This window comes from Crocuta crocuta, unplaced genomic scaffold, assembly GCF_008692635.1.
Source record: "Crocuta crocuta isolate KB4526 unplaced genomic scaffold, BGI_CrCroc_1.0 scaffold79, whole genome shotgun sequence".
NCBI lineage: Eukaryota > Metazoa > Chordata > Mammalia > Carnivora > Hyaenidae > Crocuta > Crocuta crocuta.
In genome coordinates, this window is record NW_027533329.1 from 123,947 (window position 1) to 150,974 (window position 27,028).

Here is a 27,028-nt window from a genome sequence, read left to right on the forward strand (position 1 = left end):
CCATCTAATTCCCACAGAATTCTGTGTATCCCTCTTTGCCCTCATCACCTAACCTTCCTAACTCTTGAAATATTTTACTAACTTTGGTCTCCTGAGGGAACCCTCTTACCTGGTTACTGTTTTCTGTGACTCATGATTTCCTTCAATCATCTCACTACCTGACTCTCCATCTCTGGCACCAACACCACCAAATTATTCAGCTACACCCAGGACCTACAGTCCATAGAAATTACCAGTGTTTCAGTGTCCTTGCCAACATTATACCTCACATCCCCCTTATTTAAATAAGTTCCAAGATCCGTCATTGATGGTCATTCCTTTGCACATAACCTCAACTCCTTTGTTTTGTCTCATCGTACTTGTTGGCCAGATCAACACGTGGCTACATCCATCTCTGCCTGTTCCATGTCTGTATCTTGAAACTAAACATAGCTAGAAAAAAAACACATTGCATTTTTTTAAATGTTTTATTTATTTGTGAGAGAGAGACAGAGAGACAGCGTGAGCAGGGGAGGGTCAGAGAAAGGGAGACACAGAATCTGAAGCAGGCTCCAGGCTCTGAGTTGGCAGTGAGCACAGAGCCCAACATGGGGCCCAAACTCATGAACTGTGAGATCATTACCTGAGCCAAAGTTGGAGGCTTAACCGACTGAGCCACCCAGGCCCCTCAAACACAACACATTTTAAAGTTCAATATCACTGGCCTCAAGTGAGCCCTCAGTGCCAGGTGGCAGTCATAGTATCATTTTCTAGTCCATTCTCTCTGATATTTTTCTAGATAACTTCATACGTAGTCATCTAAAATTTCTTACATCTCTTTCCCTATCATCACACTCAACTAACAACCTTGTGTTCTTTTTCACTGGGAATATAGAAGTAATCAGAATTTTCATAAGCTTCCATTACCACATCTAACCACCTATTAGCATCTACACCTTTAAAGGACACTTTTTTCCCTATTATTATAAACTGTCTATACTTCCAGCTCAAACCAGCCTCTTCATTTCTTCACTAGATGCTTGTGTTCTTCACTATTTTTAAAGACATTAGTTCTACAGTTACTTTCCTCCTCCCTCTTTTTCGGTCTCTCTTGTATTAAGAAATTTTTCCTTTCCACCAAAATATCCCATCAACATTTAAACATGTTATTTCTCCCCAAATTGAAAAACAAAAAAAAAAACCCTTTCAAGCCTGTTTATGCCTCTAGCTACCATTCCATTTTCCTCCTTCCCTTTATAGCATAACTTTCCATTTTCATTTGGATCTACTCCAAACAGGCTTTTTCTCCAATGATGTCACCAAAGCTGCTCTTGTCAAAGTTACAAGAATAACACTCAACAACATTAAATCCATTTGTTCTCAGTTCTAATTTTACTTGTCCTGTCAGTAGCATTTGACACAGATGATTATTCATTCCTCCTGGAACTACTTTCTTCACTTGGTTTCCAGGAGTTTTAGCTCTGGTTCCTCTTAACCTTCATCCCGTCCCCCTGGCCTGTCCCTCCCCATCCATCCAATCTTGTGACCTTGAAATTTTTCTTTTATCTTGACCTGCCTTTCTCTGTATCTTCGCTCTTTCTGAGATCACATTCTCTCTCATGGCTTTGGATGACATTGATATACTGATAGCTCCCAAATTTAAATCTCCAGCTGAGATCTCTTCTTTGGACTCTAGACTAATCTGCCTGGTGTTTACTTAGTATCTGCACTTGTACAGACCCCTCAAACTACTTTTTTAGAATTGAACTGCTGATCTTCTTCCTACAACTTTTCCTCCCCCTCTTTCCCATTTCAACAAATCGCTTCATTTTCCTAGTTGCATAAGCCAACTTCCACTGCCACTGTCCTTGTCAAAGACATCAACATCACTGCTGATCTATAATACTGCAGTTGACTCCTCCTTCATTAGTTTGCTTTCAAAACAGCATTCAAAACATGTCAGATCATCTCACTCCTTGTGTAGTTTACACTTTCACCTCCAGTTCTTTACTCAGATTCTGTTTTAAGACCTTTACAGATCCTCTTATTTAACATCATACGTGAGGGTTCAGCAAGCTTTTGTTGTAGTAGACCAGGCAGTAAATATTTTAGGTTTTGCAGCCATAAGGTCTCTGTCACAACTATTCATTTATGCCGTTGCAGCACAAGAGCAGCCACAGACAAAACATACCTAATTAAATGTGGCTATTTTCCAATAAAACTTTATTTATGGACATTGACACTTGAATTTTATGTAATTTTAATGTGCTGTGATGTACGTTTTTCCTTTTGAGTATCTTCAACCATCTAAAAATTTACATTTTTAAATGGTCCAGGGCGCCTGGACCTGGTTAAGCATCCGACTTTGGCTCAGGTCATGATCTCATGGTTCGTGGGTTCGAGCCCCGTGTCAGGCTCTGTGCCGACAGCTAGCTCAGAGCCTGGAGCCTGCTTCGGATTCTGTATCCCCCTCTCTCTGACCCTCCCCTGTGTCTCTCTTTCTCAGAAATAAATAAAACATTAAAAAAGATTTTTTTTTAAATGGTCCAACCCTGGGCTGGATATGATTCCCAGGCTGTAGTTTGCTGGCCACCCTTCTCACATACATTCCTTAAATGGTTTCTTTGCCGTAGTTTTTATCCTTTCATGCATCACAGCATAATATACTATATATTTTGCTAATGTTTTTGTGTTTATTATCTATGTCTTACAGATAAGATACAAATGCCACAAAGCCTAGGATTTTTAACTTGTTTTCTGTACTGCTAAATTCCCAATATAGGTGCTCAAAAATTAGACTTTGAATGAATGGATAAAATGAATGAAAAAGTTATATTTTCAAAAGAAGTAAAATTGGCTCTGATGGATGAGATAATTGAAGAACTTAAATTTATTTTAGAAATTATAGTTTTGAAGATTACAGAGATATCATTTTAACCATTCACAGACTGCAAAAGGCTCCATCCTCGACTTTCTTATTAAATTCTTTATTATTATTTCGTTGTTATAAATATATTTTTCATCTTCCCTAAATCCCATTTATATAGAAAGAGATACCTTTCTGCATCAGTTCCCCTTTTCTTGGGAAGGCCTTGCTTCCTGGACTCTAATTGATCTCCAGGTTCTGGAGCTAAATAGACCTGTAGATTAGTCATATGGATGCCTGCTTCTTTGCTGGAGGCTGCTTTTTCCATGGCCACTATAAGTGATCACGCTTCATAGCATCCTGGACTTAATATTCTAAGAATATTGACTTTATAATTACCATTTCATTCCTACTTCTTTTGGATGAATCAAAGAAGTGAACAAAGTTCTTGAACTTCCATCATTGACTGAAGTAAATAAAAGTGTTAAATTATATGCATTAGAGCATAGCTCTATTTCTATAAGCCATTTCAAGGTACTATAATGGGATTTAATTATTATGTGTAATGGACATTAAACATTTATGAGATAAATGGCCTATAATTTAATTAGTGGAGTACTAATAAGATGATTTGTTTTAAGAATAATTAATATGTAATAGCAGAAAAAGATCTTGCTTCTGATTTCTTACATGAAAGAATTAAAAAGATGTGCCTTTCTTATACTTCTACCAAAGACTTTTTTGTTTTACTTGTTCAACATGGATCAGAGGTGATGTATCGACAGGTTTTTCTTTAGTTGAGTATCAGGTCACTATTCAAGTGCATTGCATTGCCAATACAAAATTGTTTTCTGAGGAGGTAAAAATGTATTACTGTGTGATTTTATAAACATATTTGATATATATCACATAATCATTATGGTTCCCTAACTCATTATTGAAGATGAATCTAAAAGAAATCAGAGTTAGCATATGAGTATTAATCGTTGGATTCAAAATAATTTATTTTCTTCACCTTCCTTTTCAAGTCTCATTTGGGTTGAAATTTGTGGTATATGAGTAAATAAGTATCCAATATATCTATCTGAGGCCAACAATTGCCTGGACTCTGGGTCTGTGTTATTGCTTTATTGATTGATTGTTATTTGTTTGCTTCCTTGTTTTATATTAACTGGATAGACCAAAGAAGGGACGTAAGAAAGTAAGGGTGTACCATTTTCAAAAATGAAGTTGCTCAGAGAAACGGTAAGACATTGATAGAGTAGGCAAAGCAATACAAAACCTCTATTGTATACAACTTAGGAAGCTAAGGTGCAGAAAAATGTTACCAAGCCAGTCTTAAAACCTTCATAAAAATATAGAAACATGCTAGCTGTTCAAGCCTTACATTAGGTGGTTGATGCTATGTGATTGTGGCAATTTCAGGTATGAACATCTCAAAAATAAAGGCAAAATGGATAATTAAATGTAAAGATCCTGAGGGTAATACGTGAGCTTATACTATGTGAGTGGCAGAAGCTCCGCCATTAAACCTCCCTTGATTTGCTATAAATTTAGATATGCCCAAGCCATGTTTATATTTACATCTTCAGCAGGTGTGACATTCTGGCAAGTGTATTGGCTTGAAGTACAGCATGGCTTCATCTTAATTGGTGTGTCCTGATAGAATATTTTATGAAATGATGTGTGAAGACCTTGCATCATTATTTTTCCAAGCATGTATCAACAAAGTCTTGGTCCTTTAAAAGTGCAGATAGAATGCTGTGCATCAGACACCCTGTTTATATTTTATTTTTAGTTCCTGGAAAGATTTACAGTTTCTGGAGGAATTGCTTACTCCTGCTTGTTATGTTTGATCTGGTCATCCTAACACAGAGTGTTAGCAAAACTTTCCACTTGCAGTGTGCATGAAGCCTGTGGTGAATTCTCTTTATGAAACATGTTTCTTCATATTCATTCTGTGGGTAGACAGTTGCTGCCTTCTAAATGTCATGTTGAAATGTGATTGATCCCAGTGACACTGTCACCCTTGAATGAATCCTGCCTCTTCACTCCCTCTGCTTCGTGAGAGGGGGGAGAAAATGTCTTACCCATCCTTAGAGTGTGTATGCCTAACCTAAATTTCATTTAACCCACTGTTTTCAGGTCTCTGACATGCTCATTCCTGTTTTTTTAAAATAATAATTGTCAGAAGTCCTATTCAGGAACAAGTCTGTCATTTTGCCAATATACACTCTAGAATCACTCAGTTGACCTCCTGTTGATCACAGCCTGTTTTGGCAAACGTAGAAGTGTATTGGAGGAGTGATATATATATATAGAGAGAGAGAGATTAAAAATTTTTTCCTGGCACCTGTCAAATCTTTACTTCAGCTGAAACTTTGATTTTGTCAGTGTAGTAAATGTGTAGCTCTTGCTTCACTGTGTTTTTAATTTTTTTTAAGTTTATTTATTTATTTTGAGAGAGACAGAGACATCACAGGGAGGGGCAGAGAGAGAAAGGGAGAGAGAGAATCCCAAGCAGGCTCCACACTGCCAGTGCAGAGTCTAACGCCTAACCGACTGAGCCACCCAGACACCCCTTGGAGCATTGTGATTTTAAAAACTCAGATGAGCCCCTTCTGTGTGCACCTAATCTCAGCTGGTCCACCCGAGACCCCCTGAGTGCCAACCCTAGTCCCTTGCACGGTTCCATTTCTACTCCAAAAAGATAAAAGAAACTATCATGAACCAGGAGAAACTCACCAAACTTCAAGCACAAGTGTGCATTGATGAGAAAGGAGCTGCTCGCCGAAAGAAGGTGGTTCATAGAACAGCTACAGCAGATGATTTAAAAACACACACACACACACACAAAAAAAACTTCAGTTCTCCTCAGAGAAGTTAAGGGTAAACAGTATCTCTGGTATTGAAGAAGAGGGTATATTCACAAGCCACGGAACAGTAAAGTACTCTAACAACCTACAGTGTAGGCATCCCTGGCAGCAAACACTTTAACTGAGATAAAGCAGCTGACAGAATTGCTACCCAGGATCTCAAACCAACGTGGTGCAGACAGTCTGACTAGTTTAGGATGATCGGCTGAAGTTCTGCCCAAACAATCTGTGGACAGGAAGCCAACAGTCACTACCGGAGGGGAGGATGATGATGAAGTTCCAGACCTTGCGGAGAATTTTGATGAAGCTTCTAGGAATGAAGCAAACTGAATTGGGTCAACTTCCAAAGAAGATAAAACTTGAAGAAGTTGCTGGGAGCTGCTGTTTCCTATTTTGACTGCTTCTTAATTTGTCTGTGGATCTGATAAAATCTAGATCTCTAATATTTTTAAGCCCAAACCCCTTGGACATTGTGGCTCTTTTCAGTTTTTGCATATACACAGTTCACTCTTTGCAGCTAATTAAGCTGAAGAAGTCTGGGAATAAAGTTTGAAATAAGGTTAATAAAGTTCTTTGCCTAGTAAAAACTAAATAAATAAATAAAATAAAAAACAAAAACTCAGATGATCATTTTACAGAGCAAAAAAGGCCAGCCCCTCCAAAAGAAAAAAGATTAAAAAGAAAAAAATCTCTGCTTCTGTCTCCCATGACAGTTAAGTTCTCAAATGTTATAAACGCAAATCTCAACTTCCAGCATATCTCTGAAATACATCACTTTATTAGATATATAATATCTAATATGTAATATGATAGATATTATAGATGGAATTAGATCTTATAATATGTAATATGTGTGAAGCGTGAGTTTGAATATATCTAATAAAGTGATGCTTTATTATATATCTAATATTACATATATATATACACACATATATTCATACTCATGCTTCCCACATGCACTCGTGGATGTCCATACAGCTGGAAATCCTCCTGCGTAATACAATTATGATGGAGAAAGCATGCACGTGTTCTTCCCTCCCCTTCTTACCAAAGAGAAATGAATAAGGTGTAGAGTGAATTATGTTGCTTATGTCACATTTGGAATAGAAACAGACAAGGAATTTGGTTCAAGGAAAAAGAAAGGAAAGGAAAACGCTGCAGGTTCCATGGCAGCTGTCTGCATTTGTAAGGGCAGACAGTTCTGGGTGTTCTAGAGATAGAGATGATTTTGCCTGTGTGCAGATTCTTTCCTAAATTTCATTACTTTAATGTTTTTAACCTTCAGTAGGTTCTACTTATTTTCATTCTTCTAATCTTGCAGGCACTTAAAGTCGTATTTTCTCGCTTATGTAGAACTTTTACTTGTAGTTTTACTTCAAATAATGAGCTACGTGTGTATCGCAAATCAAGATAAACAGTGCACTGACTGCATTTTATAAAAGTTCTGACTGAAACTGAGGTAGCCGGGGATCTAGGTTTTCCATTTGGATCATGTGAGACATGTTCTTATGAAATTAAGGACATTGGGAAAACCTATCTTTGAAGTAGGATCTTCTTTAGTGTGGAATAATTTCTGAGTTCATATTCTTAATTTAGTATGTGTACTTTAAAATCTGTTAGAAATAACTCCCACCTTTGAAAAGAGTCTGTTACAATCACTGTTTGCTATCCCCCTAACCACAACTTTTGGCATTTTGATTGCCATTGAAATGAATAGCACTCCACATTGTGGCAGTCACACCCATCATAAAAATTAAACGAACATTCTTGCAACAGTCGCTGGGATGGGGCAGATGTGGGAGAGAAGGATTGAGCACACAGGATAAAATGTGTCACTGAGAAATTGAAACTACTCCCTTAACACAGCGCTGTGTCTTGCTTGTCACCTATACCTCTTTTGTTTTATTCAAAGCTATTTCAAAAACGCAAATACTGTGCTGAAATGGAGAATCACTATGAACCATTTCTATTATCTGTCAGGCTGTGCCTTGCCATTGCTGAATTCCCCATGTTGTTGCCCTTGCTGTATGTGCACTTGGTAAATCCTTGTAGCAGAGATACTTTATTCAAAATACAACTGTAGTCAAAATGTGACTTCAAAGAACTATCATTTCTAAACTGAGATCATCACATTGCATGTGGATTTCTGTTTTATCATAGACTTTTGTAACAGATAGTTTATTGTATCAATATTTCATTTTTAATGCAACTTTTAAAAAAATTTTTAATGTTTATTTCTGATAGCGAGAGAGACAGCATGAGCAGGGGAGTGTCAGAGAGAGATAGGGAGATACAGAATCTGAAACAGGCTCCAGGCTCTGAGCTAGCTGTCAGCACAGAGCCCTACTCGGGGCTCAAACCCACAAACCGTGAGATCATGACCTGAGCCGAAGTCAGACGCTCAACCGACTGAGCCACTCACATGGCTCATTTTGATTTGGTCTCAATTTTTTTTTCCATTTTGCAATCCTTTTTCTCCATTTTGATTTGGTCTCAAAGATTCAACAGCATGGATATCACTGTTGACATCTTAATCTCCAAACTAATTGAAATTCAGACTCTTCTCTGTTAGGGTTTCTCTCCACTGTTGGCTCTACTCTCAGCAGTTTGCTAAAAATACTTTTAGAAAGTAACAAGTTGATTTTGATGTGACACCAGTTTCAAAAGTTTGTATGCCTGCCATTCTCTCTTCCGAAGAAGTAAAGAGGGAGCAGCCTGACAATTCATCTTATGTAATAGCGCAGTAGCCACCCCTCTCCTCCACAGCTCAACCCTATAGACATGTCTGATTCTTCTCTGTAGCAGGGAAATGTGTATTCACACGCTGTACTATAAACAGCCTGAGGGCAGTGAATCCCACACCACTCAGTGAAGTGTCTCCTATTAGTGTTTAGAGCAGTGCTTAGAACAGTGCATAGATAAGAGTTACCCTGACCTCCTACGTTTCAGGGATGTAAATGAGATAATGAATGTACACCTTTTAGTGGCTTGTGAGAAATGCCAAATGTACAATTAAAGTTGACCAAAAGACTAATAGACTAAAAAAATACTGTTCTTGTTCACCTCTTATCTAGAGTATCTGACGGCAACCTTGATGTATAGTAGATGCCTACTCAGTGTTTATGAAGTTACATGGAGATCGGGCTAGAATTTACCTCTTTAAGGTCAGCTCTTTCTGCTAAATCATATATTTTTTTTCTTCTTTCAAGAAGCATTCATTGAGAATTTCTTTCATATGCCAGAGCCTGGCACTAGCACTATAAAGACAGTTAAAATAAATTCACTGTCTGTCTCACTCTCCAGCAAAGACAGATGCTTATAACAAGTAGATATAATTCACTGTGGTTAAGTGTTGCAATTAATTTATGTAGATAGTACTATGGGAACATACAAGAGCAAACTATGAATAAGAGATTGTTAAAACTCCTTTTTAAAATGAGCAGAAGATTTTTGAAAAGAAAATGGAAGAAGGGCTTTGTCGGAGAAACAGTTTGATAAAAAAAATAAATGCTCAGAATTGCACGTGGCAGAAATAGAAGTTTCACGTGACTCATGCAGAATGTATGTTGAGGGCTTATTTGGGGTACCATGTTGCAATCTGTGTCTTAGCACTGGCCTGAAGAGTCTGGATTCTTTTCTGTAGGCACAGGTTGATCTCTAAAACCCCATTTGTGTGTTGTTGTTTTTTAATTTTTTAAAATGTTTTTTATTTATTTCTGAGAGAGAGACAGAGAGAGAGACAGCGTGAGCAGGGGAGGGTCAGAGAGAGAGGGGGACACAGAATCTGAAGCTGGCTGTCAGCACGTCGGGCTGGAACCCACGAACTGTGAGATCATGACCTGAGCCATAGTCGGACGCTACCAACTGAGCCACCCAGGCGTCCCCCATTTGTGTTTTAAAAAAGTCAAATGGTCAAGTGGTAGATAGATAGAGGTGAGCAGGAATCTAAGGTAGGAGAACAAGAGGAGGCAGACAGCATTTAGGAACGGATGGGACGCCATACTAGGCAGTGCCGATAGAAATGGAGGACAGTAAGAGAGGGAGAATATGACACATATTTGTCACTTTAATTTCTCTTGTTTTCTCTAAGTAGAATAGCTGAGAAGAAAGCCAGAAAGCAGATCAAGAAGAGAAGCAGGCCGTAAAGAAAGAGCAGTTCTGTGTGAGGCTAACTAGGAGCTGCCAGCCTCTCCCACATCCCGTTGTCCAAGATGCCCATCATTGCTGTGTAACACTTTAGTGGACCTGGTGCCCTTCTCTATTGCCCAGATTTCTGTCATCCTCTCACCCACATTGAAAGTGCACCTGTATCAAAGACTTGCCATTTTGTGTAAAACAGATTTTCCATCTTAGAAACAGTGCTTCTCTGATTGTCCCTGTTGAGAAAGTGACTCCGACCAGGAAAACAGTAGGCCAGACAGCCCTATATGGGAGCTGTTTTGAGGTAGTAGGCATTCTGTGGAATTCCCGTTCAAATACCACTGTGTGGGTGACAGCACTTACAAAACTGATTCTGTCTAAATGTTAAGGAACAGGTGGATCGCTAGAAAGAAAAAGGAAAAAGCTAATACATTTATGAAGATGGTATTGACCTCTGTAGTAATCAGGAAAAAAAGCAAACACCAAATAAAATACTGTTTTACAACTTTCAATTTGCAAAAACTAAAAAGTCATACAATGTCAAGTTTTGTTAAGAATATGGAATAAAAGGGCCCCTGTGACATGTTGATGCTAATGCATTTGATGCAGTGAGACTGAAGAAGAAGTTGATAATGTCTGGCAAAGTTGCAGATGATCTGCTCCAACAATTACAATCCTCAGAATTCTCCCAATAAATATGTGTAGAGATATTCACAAGAATGTGGATGGGAGCCCTCTTCTAAAGAATCTGTAAGTTCATCCGTAAGAGAATGGGTTCTCATTCAGTGAAATTGATAATAAAGAACTAAACTTTATCAACATGGATAAATCTGCAAAACAAAATGTTGAGCATAAAATCCAAGTTTCATGTGCATGCTTGGCAGGATGACATCTCACGGTGGATGATGACAAATTTATAAAATTAAAAATTGTAAATGTGTAAGATTATACATTTATTATGGCTACACAAAAAATAAAAGTGAAAATACACATTGGAATGATAAATACCAACTTCAGGATAGTGGTTTTCTTGGGAGAATGGGGGTGAGTTCAGGAATAGGACAGTGAGATATTTGGGCGTTTAAGTTGTCTTTATAAAGTTTTGCTTATTAGGCAAGTAAATAGTTCTGTTGTATTCTCTCAAAGTTTTATTTGTATGCCTGTAATATTTACAGTAAAAACCTTGCATATGGCTTTACTTACATGTTCATTCATTCATTCTTTTAATCTATCACCCATTAATCTATTCAGCTACCCATTCACTTATTCTTCTTTCCCAAAGTAATTTTATTTAAACAATCCAAGAAAGGGTGATTAGGGCTTAAACCAAGTAAAGAGAAAAGGACAGAGTATAATTAGAAGACAAATTTAAGGGAGATTATTGGGTAAAGTTGTCAACAACCGCTAGATGTAAGAGCAGATATGTGTGTATGGAGGAAGGCAAGGAATCAAGGATAATTTATGCAGATCTCTAGCTTGGCATTGACCATGAAGCATGCCAGGAAGACAAAGGAAGAGGGGTAACGTTGGAATAGAGGAGGGATAAGGTATCAGACTTTGTCTGGGTTCATGGTACACTTTTTTTCCATAAGCCTGATAGATAGTCTTTAATGCAGTAATTATTTATTGAATATCTGCCATGTACAAGGCACAATAAATAGAGATTCTTTAAATTTATACGTAAATACTCTTTTTCATGAATATGGGTTTTTTTAGTTTATACCATTATTAAGCATCGTGGTACAGTTACTGCTCCAGTAAATTCAATTGGGTAAGCAATTTCAACTGAATACAGTTGAATGGCAGTATTTAGCCTTGTTAAGTTATTCAGTAACTACTTGAAAGAGAGTGAGAATCCATTAAAAACTTCAGACTGGGTAAACTCATTTAAGTTTGCAAATTATATTCAGAAGAGAAGTTAAAGTTGGTTATCTTGAAAATATCCCCCAAAATTGTAGTGTAGTAAATAATAGCTGGATAAGGCCAACCTCAGAAATTCTTCCTCAAAAGTTATTTAGTTCATACAATAGTAAATATACAACTATATGGATAAATTGAGCAATGCTTTGGATGGAAATAAACATATTTGTAAAATTAGAGGTATTGGCCAGATATTTCTGTCTTCATCTTTTTCAAAACTTCTCTTGCCTATTGATTTACCTTCACAAAGATGTAAATGGTCACAGGGAATAATGGGTTAAGAAAACGCAATTACTGTGTGGATTTCCAGCTCCTGCCTAATCAGACCATTTCAACCAAACCCTTTTCCTTTTTCTAGGCTCTACCCAAATCCTCTGCTCAAAGTTGTAGATTTTAGTCCTGTTCTCAATGTCCAATCCTATGTGATCATGAATGTCCAATCCATGAATGTCCAATCCTAAATCCCCATATAATTGTACTGTTCCTCCTCCATAGATATTTCTCTTCCCAAGACTACATAATAGGCAAAGAGCAGGAAAATGACTTTGTCTCCTAATCCTGTGTGTTGAGGATACCCTGTGAGCTCAGCTGAGTTCCTGGGGAGCCTCGATGTGTTAGACTAGAATCAGACCAGTGCAATCTTGCCTTTGCTGTACCCCACCCCAACCTACTATTTGAATTTGCCTATTTCTTCCAGTGTTGGAGAAATAAACCAAAGACCACAGTCAAGTAACAATAAAGTCGTAATTCCCTAGTGACTTGAAAAAGACGTCATTTGTTGCCTCAGTATGGCAGCCTGTCAGCCCCTTTGATGTAAAGCATCTGTCCTCTTAAAGGGAACAAGAAAAATCTGGGTCTCCTTTCTAGTCTGTGAAGTGGGAGACGATGTCATTTGTTGTATGGAGCCATAAGCCCCATTTTACTGGGTTGCAAGCTACTGCCTTTGTTAACATGCTAAAAATTTCATCAGCTGTCTTTAATCAAAGAAGATGTGTGTGGGGATTGTGGTTGTGTTGTGGTTGGGTTTCTTTTCCCCAGCCCATGAGTCACAGCTGGCAGAGAGCAAGGACACCAGTGTGTCATCAGACAGCAAGTCACCTGAACTTCTTGCATTTCAGTTATATAGCTAGGTAGTCCTTAATTCTGTTTAAAAACCTCTACATGCTCCTATTTGGCTATGTAAAGGCGTTTTATTTCCTCTCCTGTCCAATAATATTTAGTCATTTATGGCTTCTGTTAATAAAGTTTCATTTGAACATCTACTACTCTAAATAATTGCATGACCAAAAGAATTCACTTTATGAGAGGATAGACATTTGATCTGACATTCTTTGTTCCATAAAGGACTTCATCCTCCTATAGGACACTTCGTCTCAAAAGATGTAAAATAATATGATCTAAGATCAGGAAATGACCTCTAGAACATTGCTTCTCAAATTGCAATGAGCATACAAAATACCTGGGGATTTCATTAAAATTCAGATTCTGATTCTCTGGTTGGCACCTGAAATTCTGCATTTCTGCCAAGTTCCCAGGTGATGCTGATGTTACTCCCTGGACGAGAGGCAAGGCTAAAAGACCGATAGGCACTCAGTCCCTTGGGCATCCAGTAAGCTACCCCTCGTTGCACTGTGAAGGCTCATCTTTGAAGAGAGTAAAAACCATGTAACCGAAAGTAGTCTGCATCGAGTTTTATTTCTTATATTTTTAACAAACACATGAAATTGTTTACATAAAGTATCTGTTGACACTTTCAAGCAGTTACCTAAGGCTTGTACCTAAGTGCTCATTACTTAGGTCACATGTGAGCATGCATGCAAATTTCCTCAGTTTCCACTCACTCAAATAAGAGGCTATAGTGATGTTTTAAAAGCACTGCATAATAATGTAGGTTTGTAAAATAAAAACTTATTTTTACTCTGGTGAGATAGACGCATTCAAATGAAAATGTTACAGCTAAACACAGAAATCTATAGCTGCCTAAAATATTATGTTCTTAAACATATATATTTGTAGTTTACTTGGATTTTTACTCTTTAGAGAACACAATTAGGGCGCTTAGGTGGCTCAGTTGGTTAGTGTCCAACTTCAGCTCAGGTCATGTCACATGGTTTGTGGGTTCACAACCCACATTGGGCTCTGTGCTGACAGCTGAGAGTCGGGAGCCTGCTTCAGATTCTGTGACTCCATCTCTCTCTGCTCTTCCCCTGCTCAAGTTCGTTCTCTCTCTCTTGCTGTCTCTCTCTCTCTCAAAAATAAGTAAACATTTAAAAAAAGAACACAATAAGTATACATGAACTTCTATTGGATCTGTTATCCCATTTTAACCTCATAATGTCCATTTTTTATTATTTTTGTTTAATGAGTAACATGCTAGGGTGGATAATGAAACCTTAAAATTTATTCCATGAGGCACCTGGGTGGCTGAGTTGTTAAGCATCCGATTTCAGCTCAGGTCATGATCTCATGGCTTGTGAATTCGAGCCCCGCATCAGGCTCTGTGCTGACAGCTCAGATTCAGTGTCTCCCTCTCTCTGCCCCTTCCCCAGCGTGCACTCACTCTCTCTCTCTCTCTCTTTCTCTCTCTCTCTCCCTCTCCCAAAAATAAATAAACATTAAAAATTTAAAGAAAAACACAAAAGTTATTCCAAAAACACTATGATAATTAGCATTCAGAACTCATTTTGATGACAGATTTCACTTCCTAATTGTGTTGTTTTAGAGTAATATTCACTTTTCTTTTTTCATCATTTGATGGAAGCGAAGTGACTCAAGTACTCTGAAGACAGAGGAATCCAGGCTGCAGTTCAGTAACAAAGCCTATTTATGTGGCTTGGTTTACTTTACCACTTGTCTTCACCTCTATCTCTTCTGGTTTAACCTAGGAAAGTCTATAAAGCTAGTAAAGGTAGAGCCAGGTCACAAATCCACAGGGCTTGGATTTGGTGTTTCCTCAGGCACACCGACAGGAGATTCTGCTTTGGGTTCTGAGATGATAAGGAGACAGAAAATAAGAGGAAAAAGACAATAATATTGTATTCTCCTGTAATCTTTGCAGCAGTTCTATGGAGCAAGTACTATTATCATTCATTTCTATAAGAAACTGACGCCTCAGTGTTCCATCAACTTGTCCAAGTGCACACATCTCTGGGCCAGAGCTGGCATTGGCACCCAGGCATTGTGACTCGGTAACTTTTGAGTATTTTCAATAATCCCCGTAACTGGTGATTATACTTGGGCACAGATACTTTAATAATAAAGCAATTTAAGAAATAACGACTATCCCACAGAGCCATCTGGTTTCTCTCAGCCCCTGTCTCTGGGCCTCTTCTATTTCTGGCTAGCCAGGAATGATCTCCAACCGTGGTTCTCCATCCCCATTTCCTCTCTTCCCACTCATGATAGCGGAAGTCTGAACATTTTATCTACTAGCATCTCTAGTAATTCAGGCTGTGAGCACACTTTCGCATCACTTTAGTAGCTGTTTGTTGATAGTTATGCTAAGCTATGTGAGGGAATAGAATTCAGAAATGCATCTAGGCATCAAGAGACTCAAGATAATGGTGAAATGATAACAAAGTTCTGTTAGGAAGACAGAGTAGGTGGTGTTATTTTAGGTTTCCAGCATGGACCTTCATTGCACATGTAATTTAGAGCTCTGTTTATTTGGATTGGGGCTTAAAATTAGAAACTGACCATCTGTATTTTTCTTGATAAGTGGCGTCATCCTGACCAAAAGGTTTTTGAAGGTCAGGAAGAGCTTATATTTGCAACATTATTTTTGGAAAAGAAAAGAGGATGTAGACAAGTTTGAAAGTAATGCCCTATAGTTGAGGACTTAAGAGAATTTTGCTGTGCATCCACAGACATATAGTGTAGCTATTGGAATAAAAAATTGTAAAGTATATATAAAAACATAAAAATGTTTCTATAAAACCATGCATGTGCTCTACCTCAAGGAGACGGAAAGAAGAAAAAGTGAACTTGACATTCGCAGTGTCTACTATGTACCACATTGTTGATTGTCTCATTTTTTTTCTGACAATATGCAAAAAAGTTGATGTTATTTTAATATTTCATAAATGAAAGAATTGGGCACAGATATGTTAGGGGACCTCACCAAGGTCACAGTCAGTGGTTGAGCAAGAATTCAAACTCAGACTTCTTAAAGTCCAAATCTGATCATCTCTTTCCAGTTGGTTTATTCTGAGCTATTCAGCCCTGCCCCCAGCACTCTTTTTGGCTCAGAAATAACTGTTTTTACAGTAAAGAGTGGAGTCACATGAATTCAGCTGAGAAATGCATGCATTTTGTGAAAATACTAAATTGTAAAAATTATTGTGAATTACTTTACACTGCATCACAGAGTTGCCAGGACAATTACTCCATTGACACCATCTGCAAAATGAAAACACAATCTTAGCATAAACACATTTAGTTTTATCTGATATTTGAAATACGCATTTGTATAACTGCCAAAATATTAACTGCTCTATATTAGCCAGAAAGTTCGAGCGACAAGACAAGAACAGAACTGCCTTTATTTGTAGAAAGCAAGCAAAAAAAATTTTTCTTTCCTTTGGGAAGGACTTTTGTTGTTGTCAACTAATATGTGACAATTCAGGGATGGATACTCTTGTCTGAAACTAGGGGTACATAAGTCATACTTTTTTTTTAACTCTGCCTTTCATGTGATAACTTCGTATTGCAAATATCACATATTACAAAAATTTCTTTGTTCAAGAATCACAACTACCTTTAAACAAAGAATATAAAACTTCTGACAAAGGTTACGTTTTTCTGCACCACCTTTTTTCTGTTTTGGTATGTTTTTACTTTGCTGTATTTACAATAAACATTCACCAGGAGAAGTTTAAAAATTTGACTTAAAAATAAGAACTTTGTCTCATTAAACTACTTGGGTTAGATTTGGAAAGGACGTTAGTGGTTACATTTGAATTTATTTTTCAGAGTTTTTACCCTGAAAACATCAGTAAAATTTTACAATGTTTTAACTTATTTACTTAATGTTTGCATAAACAGCCTGGAATATTGCTAAGGAGAGGAAACAAAGAGTGGGCAGTTGTAGATTTGTCAACTTTTCCAACTTAATTTTTTTATTTCTTGTCATTGAGTTGAAAAAAAAGTTCAGTTCTATCTGAAATTGTATAACTTTTAACTGTTTCCTTAGAAAAGTACAGTCTGACGAGGCTACAAGGTTTTCATATGTAACCTCTGCTTTCTCATTAAAGAAGATTTTTGTAGCTGCCCGCCCTATTTAAAGCAGAGTGCACCAGCTGTTTGAAAACTTTTTTTTATTCCTAGTTATCTTGATCTATTTGTATAAATTGCTAAATTGCTTCCATAAAATGCCTCCAGACATAAGGGAATCATTTGCATAAGTGGATGAAGATTTTTGTCTTCCATGAAGGAAAGCTTGAAACAAGCCTCTTAATCATTTTCCTCCCTCTCTCTGGTTCCAGTATCCGGCGGCTCTGATGAACCTGGGGGCTATTCTCCATCTCAACGGCCGTCTCCAAAAGGCTGAGGCCAACTACCTGCGGGCACTGCAGCTCAAGCCCGATGATGTCATCACGCAGTCCAATCTCCGTAAACTGTGGAACATCATGGAAAAGCAAGGCTTAAAGACTTCCAAGACCTGACACGGGAGGGCATACCTCGTCCTCCTCCTTATTGGAAAGCTGGCTTCGTTAATGAACAGACCTTCCCAGCAGTGCTAGGACAAGAGCTAGTATGGACTTCAAGATGGGGGCAGGGGTCACTGGGGTCACTGCCACTTCTGGGAGTATTCACTCTGCTGTTGGCACAGCCGTTAACACCAAAAAGGGGAACATTGGAAACCTCCTGAAGGATGTAATTGTTACCCATAGAACTATTAAACCAGAGCACTTAAAACAGGATCTCACGGCATTGGGGCGAGGGGGGTGGGGTGGGCAGGGAATCTAAGTTACAAATTTTGTTCATTTTTGAAAGCTAATTTAGAAATTATATTGTTCCTTAAACACTGTGAGAGGAAGTCAGAGTGTCCATTCAGCCCTGCTAAACTATTAAGAGCAAGTGTTAATAGGGAATGATTAAAGTGTCGCGTGAATTCCAGCGTGCTGGTGGGTTGTCCTGATGCTGCTGTCTTCCCTCTTCGGGACGGCCTGCTTACCAATTTGTGAAACTTAGAGAAAAAAAAAACTTTTTTCTAAGTATGTCAAGACCCGTCAGAATCTATAGTTGTTTCCTGACAAGTGCACATCACATTTTATGATTTGGATGTCACAGTCTTCATTTCTTTTAGACAGCATTTGCTTTTCATGTTCTGAGCTGAGGTAACCAGCTTTCACACTGGTGTTGCGGGAGAGGCCGGGCAGACCTTATACGTGTCAGGCAGGCAATGTTTACTTTTAACGTCACCGACGTCACCCCAGACCACCTAGGAGAATTCATTGTAGTAATTCTTAGGCTTTTGAAATAACTATACCTGGTTAATGTACATGCTAATATAGAGATTACATCCAAAAGAGCTTAAAAGTGTTCTAATTCCAATAACTAACCAGCAGCTATTAGGCAAAAGGGAACGTGCTATGCACTTCCCAGATGTTAATGGTTAAGAAATCAAGTCTGAGCAAAGCAGTGTATAATAATGGTTGCCAATGAATGTTATATTTTGGAAAGAATTGGTATAAAATGCTAATCACTTTCTGACAGGTTCCTATACAGCAATGCAAATAAGTTTTTAAGGCGTTATTTTTATCATATTTTGCTCTTCCTTAAAGACATCAAAAATGACTTACTTTAGGCTGCAGTAGAGTATAGCATCAGCCTGTGTGTTTTTATGTCTTCTGCCATGTGCTTTTCACAGTTAAACTATTTTTTCACTAGCAAATCGGTATTTTATTTCTTTATCTATTAGTAACCACTTTAGTGATCATTACACAAGTAAAAATGAGGTAGAGAAAAACATTGAACAATGTTTGACTTACAAACTTTGCTACTAAAAACTAACTTTGCAAAAAAAAAAAAAGCAGTTTACTATCACCTTCTTCATAGAGAAAGTAGCTACACAATACCCTACATATTTATTTATTTATTATTCTACCATAGCAAAATAACAAAACTTGATTCAGTAAGTCAGTTGTTTGCAACTGAAAATTAGCTTTTTCTCTTTTCTTTAACTTTTCATGTATATATATTGGGCAGCATCCCCACTAAAAGGAAGCTGGACGTGCAAATACATCATATTTTGTTTTCTCCATATTTTACATGTTTTGCTCCTTATCTGAATAAAGTGGGATGAAGAATTTAAAGTAGTGTTCCTATGGCATTAGTGTGTTTGAAAGAAGGGCAGTTGTAGTGAGAGAGGTTTGTTGATGGCATTAGTAAGAAGGCCCTCCTAATATGTATATTATTTTGTAAACATTTCATCGAAGGGCCAAAAGTTAAATTATAACTAGGTCACTGTGTTTTTCAGAACGATATTTAACATTTAAAAACAGCAAACCCGTGGTCAAACCAAAAGTGTGGGTTGAAGTGTATTTTTCATCTTCTAGTGCATTGGCAATTGCAAAAAAAATAAATAAGGAATTTAATATAAGGATATAGAGATAAATTCAATGTCTAACAGTTTTATTTATTTAAATAGTTATTGACCTATGATGACTTCCTATTCTTAACATTTTATGTCTTTTTGTTGTTGATGTTCTTCCAGACACTTGGTTCTTAATAGATTCGCTGATTGCACAGTAGAGGCACTTCATATTGACCCAGTCCCCAGGTAGCATTAATAATTGGGCCTGTGTCATAAAATGCATGGATGTTTAATAGCTAAATGTCCCTGACACCTTTCACTACAGGGCTGGGCTTAGTAACTGACCAACTTGGGGGGAGGTCGGGAGGGGGCGCTATAGAACATGGTCAAAAAATGTCTCCGCTCAGGGATTTATGGTGGATTATTGCAGACAGTGCTAAAAATATAGAGCACAAGACAAGTTTACTAAATTAAAGTTTTATTTTTTGAGAAACTGTTATTTGTATAAATTATCAAGATTTGTAGGCTTTCCTTTTGTAGAAATAATTGTTTTATGTGCCAGAGAATTTCAATTTTGTTTTCAACAATAAAGCATTGATAACAAATATGTCGTACAGGCCTTTTTTAAATCTTCTGCAGCAACAGCACGTAAGGTTCTCATGGATTTTAACAGAGACTGGAAAAAGTTTTTAAAAGGTAGAGATTGAGCATCAGAGACATATCATGGCTCATGTATAACCAATATTAAGTAATCATTAATTTTGAATAGTTATAATAATATTAAGGTTCCCCATAACACCAGATTTTCCACTTTCCAAAAAAAAAAAAGATGGCATAAGTTTTCTTTTCTTTTATTGATGAGCTATAGGAATGTGTTAGGAAATATGCCAAGCATGACCCGTTCATAATTCATTTGGTTAAAATGGCCATATTTAGAAGACCCTGATACTCTAGTCCTGATCCTAGAGGAAAGCACAATGCTATTTTGTTGAAAGACAGGAGTACGACACATTCAGGTTTCAGTTATAAGAAAACCCTTGGGTTCTAGACAGAAAATTTGATAGGCTTGTTAAATTTGTCATTATATAATAACATAATTATATATTGCTGAATTCCTTTATTAAGGATAAAATTTAGCTATAAAGATTTTACTGTATGCTAAACATCATATGGATGTGTGAGGTTATATTCCAACTTTATAGTTAAGCCAGAGCTCAGGGGTATGAAATTAGCTCGTCCAGGTCACGAAGCTAGCAAGCAGCAAGCCTGTCCCCGTATTGTCCTGTGTCATGTGAGCACTCAGGCTGTGATCCCAAGTCTGGAGACAAGAGTTCTCATCCCTTTTGGCATTTTCTCTAGCTATTCATCTTTCACAAATCACATTCCCAACCCTTCATACTTCAGATGATCACAAAGCTGAAAGGAAATTCCTGTGGTCTGAACGTTGATGTCCTCCTAAAATTCGTATGTCCATAGATTATGTTATTAGGAGGTAGGGAGCAGGGGAGTGATGAGGGCAGATCCCTCAGGAGTGGGATTCACTTGATCTTACCCAAAAGGCCGAGAAGTGATAGGAGTGGGACTCATATCCTGATGAGAGAAGCTCCAAAGAAGTCTCTCACCCTTTCGACCATGTGAATACAGTGAGCAGCATGCAACCCAGAAATGGGCCCTCAGGTGACCACGCTGGCGCCTTAATCTCGGATCTCCAGCCTCTGGAAGAAAGAAGTTTCTGTTGTTGATAAGCTTTAGTCTTCGGTATTTTGCTACAGCAACCCAAACAAACACAGAGGTAGCACATGAAAAAAATCTAGAACATTTAGATTGTGAGAAGTCCTCAGAGAGGATTTCAGTGACTGTGTAGTTAGACCTATTTACTTTCAATCTAAAGAACATAAGGCCCCCCATACTAGGTGGCTTAACTAAGTTCCCCAAACTAGTTAGTGGTAGTTACATGACAGGCTATAGGAATGTCAATTATTAAGTAGACTAGCTACATGAAGTAATTGAATAATGCATTGTTTTTTTAATTTTTCAATGGTTTTTTTTTTTGAGAGACAGAGAGAGAGAGAGAGCACACAGAGGGGAGAAAGAGAGAGGGAGACAGAATCCAAAGCAGGTTCCAGGATCTGAGCTTTCAGCATAGAGCCTGATGCAGGGCTTGAACTCACAAACCGTGAGATCATGACCTGAGCCAAAGTCGGATGCTTAACTGACTGAGCCACCCAGGTGCCCTCATTCTGTTTTTAAGTCAAGGTACAGCTTTATCTTAGATCAAAAGCACTCTACTCTAAAACCAGTAAAGGCAGGGGCCACGTCTTTCTTTTTTGGCACAATTTCTTCAGCCTGGCACACTGTGAGTAGAACATAAAACACACTATAAATTAGAAGTCCATCTATCATTTGTTCTTTATCAGCTAGATATTTTTGAAAATCCAGTTCCTAAAAAGTTGAGATTGGGAATTCAAGAATTCTTCTCATTTGATGTTTTCACCTTAAGACTGTGTTTTCACATAGTAATCATTTCTAGTACAAAGAAAGGAAATGCATCTAAGTCTTGGTTATTTTTGCTACTACGAGGGAGGAAACTGGGTTTCTGGGGATAACTTAATAATTACAGTAATTCTGATTCATTTGTATGTACTGGAATATGAGTTTCTACTTAATTTAAATATTTTCAATACTATAGAATTTGCTTCCCACTATTTACAACTCATGAGTGTTGCTAGAAAACTTGGCTTAAGCATTGGAACTGCCAACCACTGTGAGGAGAGAACAAGCTGAAATGGGAATGCAATTGCACTAACTCTGCTAGGCTTCGCCTTCCAGTAGAGAAAGATGCATGTGTAGCAGGACTTTAACCTTCTTGCTGTGTCATTTGGGTGGTCTTCCTGCAGGATGTAATCAGAGAGGCCTTTGAATTGGCTTTCATTCCATTGGCCACGTCACTGCATATTGGCCTTCTGCTGTTGTTATTCTGTAGAGCTTTGAGATGTATTTTTCCCCCTGAAGTACTGCTGGGTTTTGAAGTTGCGTTCACTTGAAATTTCTGTGACAGTTTTCTTCTAAGTTTTCAAAATGTTTCCTCAACTTTTTACAACTGCTCTCTGGTATTATTGTGTTATTTGTCTGCTTCCAAAGAGTGGACAAAAGAGCTTTTGTTTAGCAAGAAAATTGTTGGTTCAAGTAAAAAAGTTACAAATATGTGAGGCAACTTGGTGGGGTCACTAATAAATACCTATAAAGATCTAAGAACCTGATACATCTGAAATGGTGTTCAGGAAATTTTCTAGAGGCCCTAAAAGGAGAAAGTCAAGGTGGAAAAAGAATGGATAGACACATGGAGAATTGACTAATAATTGCTGCTAGAAATAATTAAATTTTTGTCAAAGAAGTGGAGGATTTGGTTAGAAAACTTTGAGACTGCCCTTTTGGATTGTCCAATAGTCTGCCAAAATTGAGCCACTGTGTTATAGGGAAAATAAGTTAAAAATAAGAGATTGGTTTATAATATAAACAGGAGAGGCTGAAAAAATGCTCAACCAACTGACTAGGTTAGAACTATGTATTCCAATCTGAAATATATTTAACTTTTCTCCTACCTCCTTTGGATTTGACAAGAATTACACTTATTCAAGACAAAGCTGTCAACCATTCTCCAGTCAGATGGAGAGAATAGAGTTCCATGTTTCAAGTAATAGCTCAAGACTTCTAGAAAGACTTTTTCTAATAATTTCTATCATGTGTCTTCCTTTTCCACCCTAAAGGACACAAAATGAATATCTCCTCTGAGAACTTCCTCTTGGTAATATCACTGAGCAGCTAGATACTATAATTAAGTTGTCAAAAACATATTGAGAAGTCAAGCAATTTAATTTGTTTCCAAAAATACCAAAAAGTATTAAAATACCTCTTTCATCTGGATCCTTCTCTCGTATTGTGTAAAAGACAATTTGTGACCAGAAAATCAGAATTGGTAAGGAAGGAGAGGGAGGAGTATGCATGCATGGAGACAAAACAAATGACTACCTTTGATTTTAATGTAGGCCCTTGTTCTAATCTCCTTTAGCAAGTAATGGCCATATTGACTATAACAATAATAATTAACTTCCTAACTCTGCAGACATCAACTTATTAAATTACATTGATACAATAATCTCAGTAGGTTTTCATTTTTTAATTCTCTTTTGTGTTATTTTAAATATGTTGTTATGCTTAATGTTTGGCTATTTTGTTTCCTTTGCGATCAACTTCTCTTTTGTAAATGTGCCTTTGTCTGTACTTTGTGATGATGACAATTCAGGAAATTCCACTGAAATTATGGTATTTCAAAGTATATTTTTAGAAATCTGTCCTATGCCACCAAATATTTAGATGTTACTACATTCTATTAAAATTTAATTGAATAATTTTATATTATATGATATGAAAGAGTACATTAATATTATGTTTTATTATATCCCATTAGGGATCACTCTCCCAATTACCCTGTCAATGATATTTATAGAATGTGATTATACCAGCAAGTCCTATCTCTTTCCACAAAGTAAGTCAAGGAACTTTTTGGTTAATTTGTTGTCACTTCTGTTTATAGAACTAATTATTGTTTGGACTTGTATTTGTTCTAAAAGTTGGCTCTGTGAATGATGTTGAAGATGAGCCAGTCTGTGGCTATTTCTCAAGTGGCCACAAAGTGGTCTTGTAGAAATGCTAGTAGTGACATCAGAGAGCAAGACAAAACATTAAATTTGACCTCTGCACTTTACAAATGAGGAAGCTGTAGTTTGGGGCAGTCAAATGACATACCTAAACTTACACGTTCACAATGGATCCAATGTGGCAGGGAACGTGCTGAAGTATGAACTACAGGTTACATGTTTCGTGGCCCAATACCAACCACTCAGAGTTTGTAAAAAACACTTCTTCTTTGGAGTAGAGGTAGACACAAAGCTTGCCAGGAAAGATTTGATCATGGATTCTTTATGGATTGCATACATGGAAGATATTACTGCCTGAAACTCCTATATCACTAAAATTTAGTTTGGGTCCCTTGTTTAAGACATGAACTCTTCATTTTAGAATAAATTTATGAAGCATACCTACCCAAACACAGTTGGTCTAAGTAGAAGTCCTACACAGAAGCATTAGGGTATGTTAACCCATTTCAAAGGTCCATTCCTATCATCTGATGACGTGCTCAGTTATTTCTTCTGACCTGGCCACAGTGCATCAGTGATCCAAAGTTCATTTGCCTTTTGCAACAGGTACAATGTGTCAGATTCCAAGACACATAGACATACTGGATGGGGAACCTTCATGAAGACACTGGTGGTGTTGTTTTCTCTCTATTTTACCTGAGTCTATTCTATGTGCCATTAAAGATTTTTGGAGCATTTTAGCTACCTAAAAACTCTTTATAGGTCAGAGAATAATTATAAAGTATGGATAGCATATATTTTCCTATTGCAATATAACAGCTACAAGTTATTATTATTGCTACAATTCTTTATGACTTTTTGCTAATCTATTCTCTTTCAACCTTGTCTACCTTCTTTCTGTCATACACGTGTATCTCTCTCTCTCTCTCTCTCTCTCTCTCTCTCACACACACACACACACACACACACTCACACACTGGGTGGCTGGGAAGTTTGCAACTAAACATTAGTCCAAACAGTGAATCCTCCAAAGAGGAAATCATTATGAGGAATGAGACATAATTTGAGGTGTTTTGATTAACAGAGGAAATAAAGTGAGATCAAAGCTTTTGTCCTTGGGTGAGTGATTTAAATCCAGCCAAGCAGGAGTCAAAAGGAGGTGAAGGCAGACATTTCTTAAGATACTGTTATAAACACCTTGGCAAATCTCTTTTCACACTCTCCTATGCCTGTCACAATCAAGCGGCTGCTGTGATTCATCAAATCATTCTTTTATATAGGGCACTTTCCTGTCCTTCTTCTGCAAAAGGTATGCCACTCAGATAAAGAGAAGATATGACAAATGTAGATTTGTTGCCCTCCATTTTCAGGGTAATTATCAAATTATCAAAAAAATTACCAAACTGATCTTTAAATATTTTATTTTTAAAAGCACTTCTTGGAGACATTAATCAAATGATCAAACAATGTAGATTCTCTGGTACAGAAAACAACACACAATTCTGAGCACTGATGAAAATGAAGTGGCCATGGAAACGCTCCAATTGCATCACCTTTCTTTGGCCTTAGTTCCCCAAATGACATTTTGTCTCAACATGGCAACGCCATTCAACTTGCTTCTTGAAATGTCAGGGCAGCTGGGCCTTTCTCGTAGCTATAAATCTGAATGAGCAGAGTTTCATCATCCTTTCACTCTGACTGTTTTGTTTCCATTGTAGTGATATTTTCTGTATGCAGAGCATTTTAGAATTTTCATGAGACCTCATATTTTTTATACTTAGCTTTTGAAACAATTTGACAAAGTAGGCAAGAGGAACATAATTATCCTCCAATCCAGACTCCAGATGAGGAAGAAAAGTTCAGGAAAGCCATATGACTTGCCCAGGATCACATTCAGAAGGAAAATGTCTTTCATCAAATCTTATAACTGGCTTAAACTAGGCTCAGGCATTGATGGATATGGACTCAGTCAATACACTAGGGGTGTCCCACTCCTCTTTTTTATTCTCTTAGTCTGTGAGGATCAGATAGGATGGAGGAATGTTTCCATCTGAAGTGCCTTCATTAAAAACTAGAGACCGATTCCAACTACATCTTTACATGGGGAAAGGATTGGGGGACAATAAGAGGTCATTCAATTTTAAGAATACCTGGGCTCACAATAATCACTTCGTTTTTTCCCAGCCACCTTGTTATTTTTGTCAGTGCTGGGAATTTGGTATTAACTGCTTCTGTTTACAATCTTGGACCTCTTGAAGCTTGTTCTTCCCATCCAGATGTCAACTGAGCTCAGCCTGATGAGCCATATCATCTCCATAGGGAGTTTGGTGCTGCTCCCCAGCTATTGTGAATAGCTCTCTTGTCCTGAGACTCTGAACCCCCTGCTGTTCTCATGGCTTTTTACGTTCCCATCATTAATATATGCAAATTCCTGTTTCTCTATATCCTCACCAGCACTTGATATTTTCTGCTTTTTTCATTACAGTCATCCTGGTGGATGTGAAGTGGCATCTCATTGGGGTATTTATTTGCATTTCCCTGATGACTAACATCATATAATTTTAAAATTTAAAATTTTAATAACAAAAAGTTCTCAAGTGAATTGGGGAAGTAAGAGGCAATACTGTAAAATATTGAATACAGGGACTATTTTTCTCTTTTCTCTAAGTAGCTTTAATATTATTAACTAATTCAGATAATGCCTGGCTTAAAAAACTTAACTCTTTATTAGTGTTTGACTAATGGACTTTTGCAATTCATCATGCTAGAATGAAGAAAAAAGATCCCACCCCTTATTATACACCATATTGCCTCAGAACAGAGTTATTTTTCATATCCCTTATCTTACAACTTATCCTATTCAGCTACATTTATACAAATAATTGTAAATGCCTCCTGCAGAATTTAATTTTGACTGATGGAGACCCGGTCTTGAACCTACAAAGAGAATGCTGCTGAGGGAACCAAAAAATGAGACAGATGTTTAAGAACATGTGTATTCTCTTTCACCTTTTAGCTTTAACTGGAAATAATAAATGAACACCATCAAAAT

At 37.4% G+C, this 27,028-nt stretch overlaps 1 protein-coding gene and 1 pseudogene across 1 annotated transcript in view; both read left to right on the forward strand.

Annotated features, from left to right (window-relative positions):
* LOC144218296 (protein O-mannosyl-transferase TMTC2-like) overlaps positions 1-19,897 on the forward strand; it is a 135,227-nt gene extending 115,330 nt beyond the window's left edge. The window contains exon 5 of the mRNA XM_077748143.1: positions 17,265-19,897. Within this exon, the coding sequence (XP_077604269.1) occupies positions 17,265-17,444 (180 nt within the window). The 3' untranslated portion in view covers positions 17,445-19,897. The remainder of the gene's footprint in view (positions 1-17,264) is intronic.
* On the forward strand, positions 5,571-6,051 carry LOC144218295 (transcription factor BTF3 pseudogene; annotated as a pseudogene).
* Positions 19,898-27,028: the final 7,131 nt, after the last annotated feature.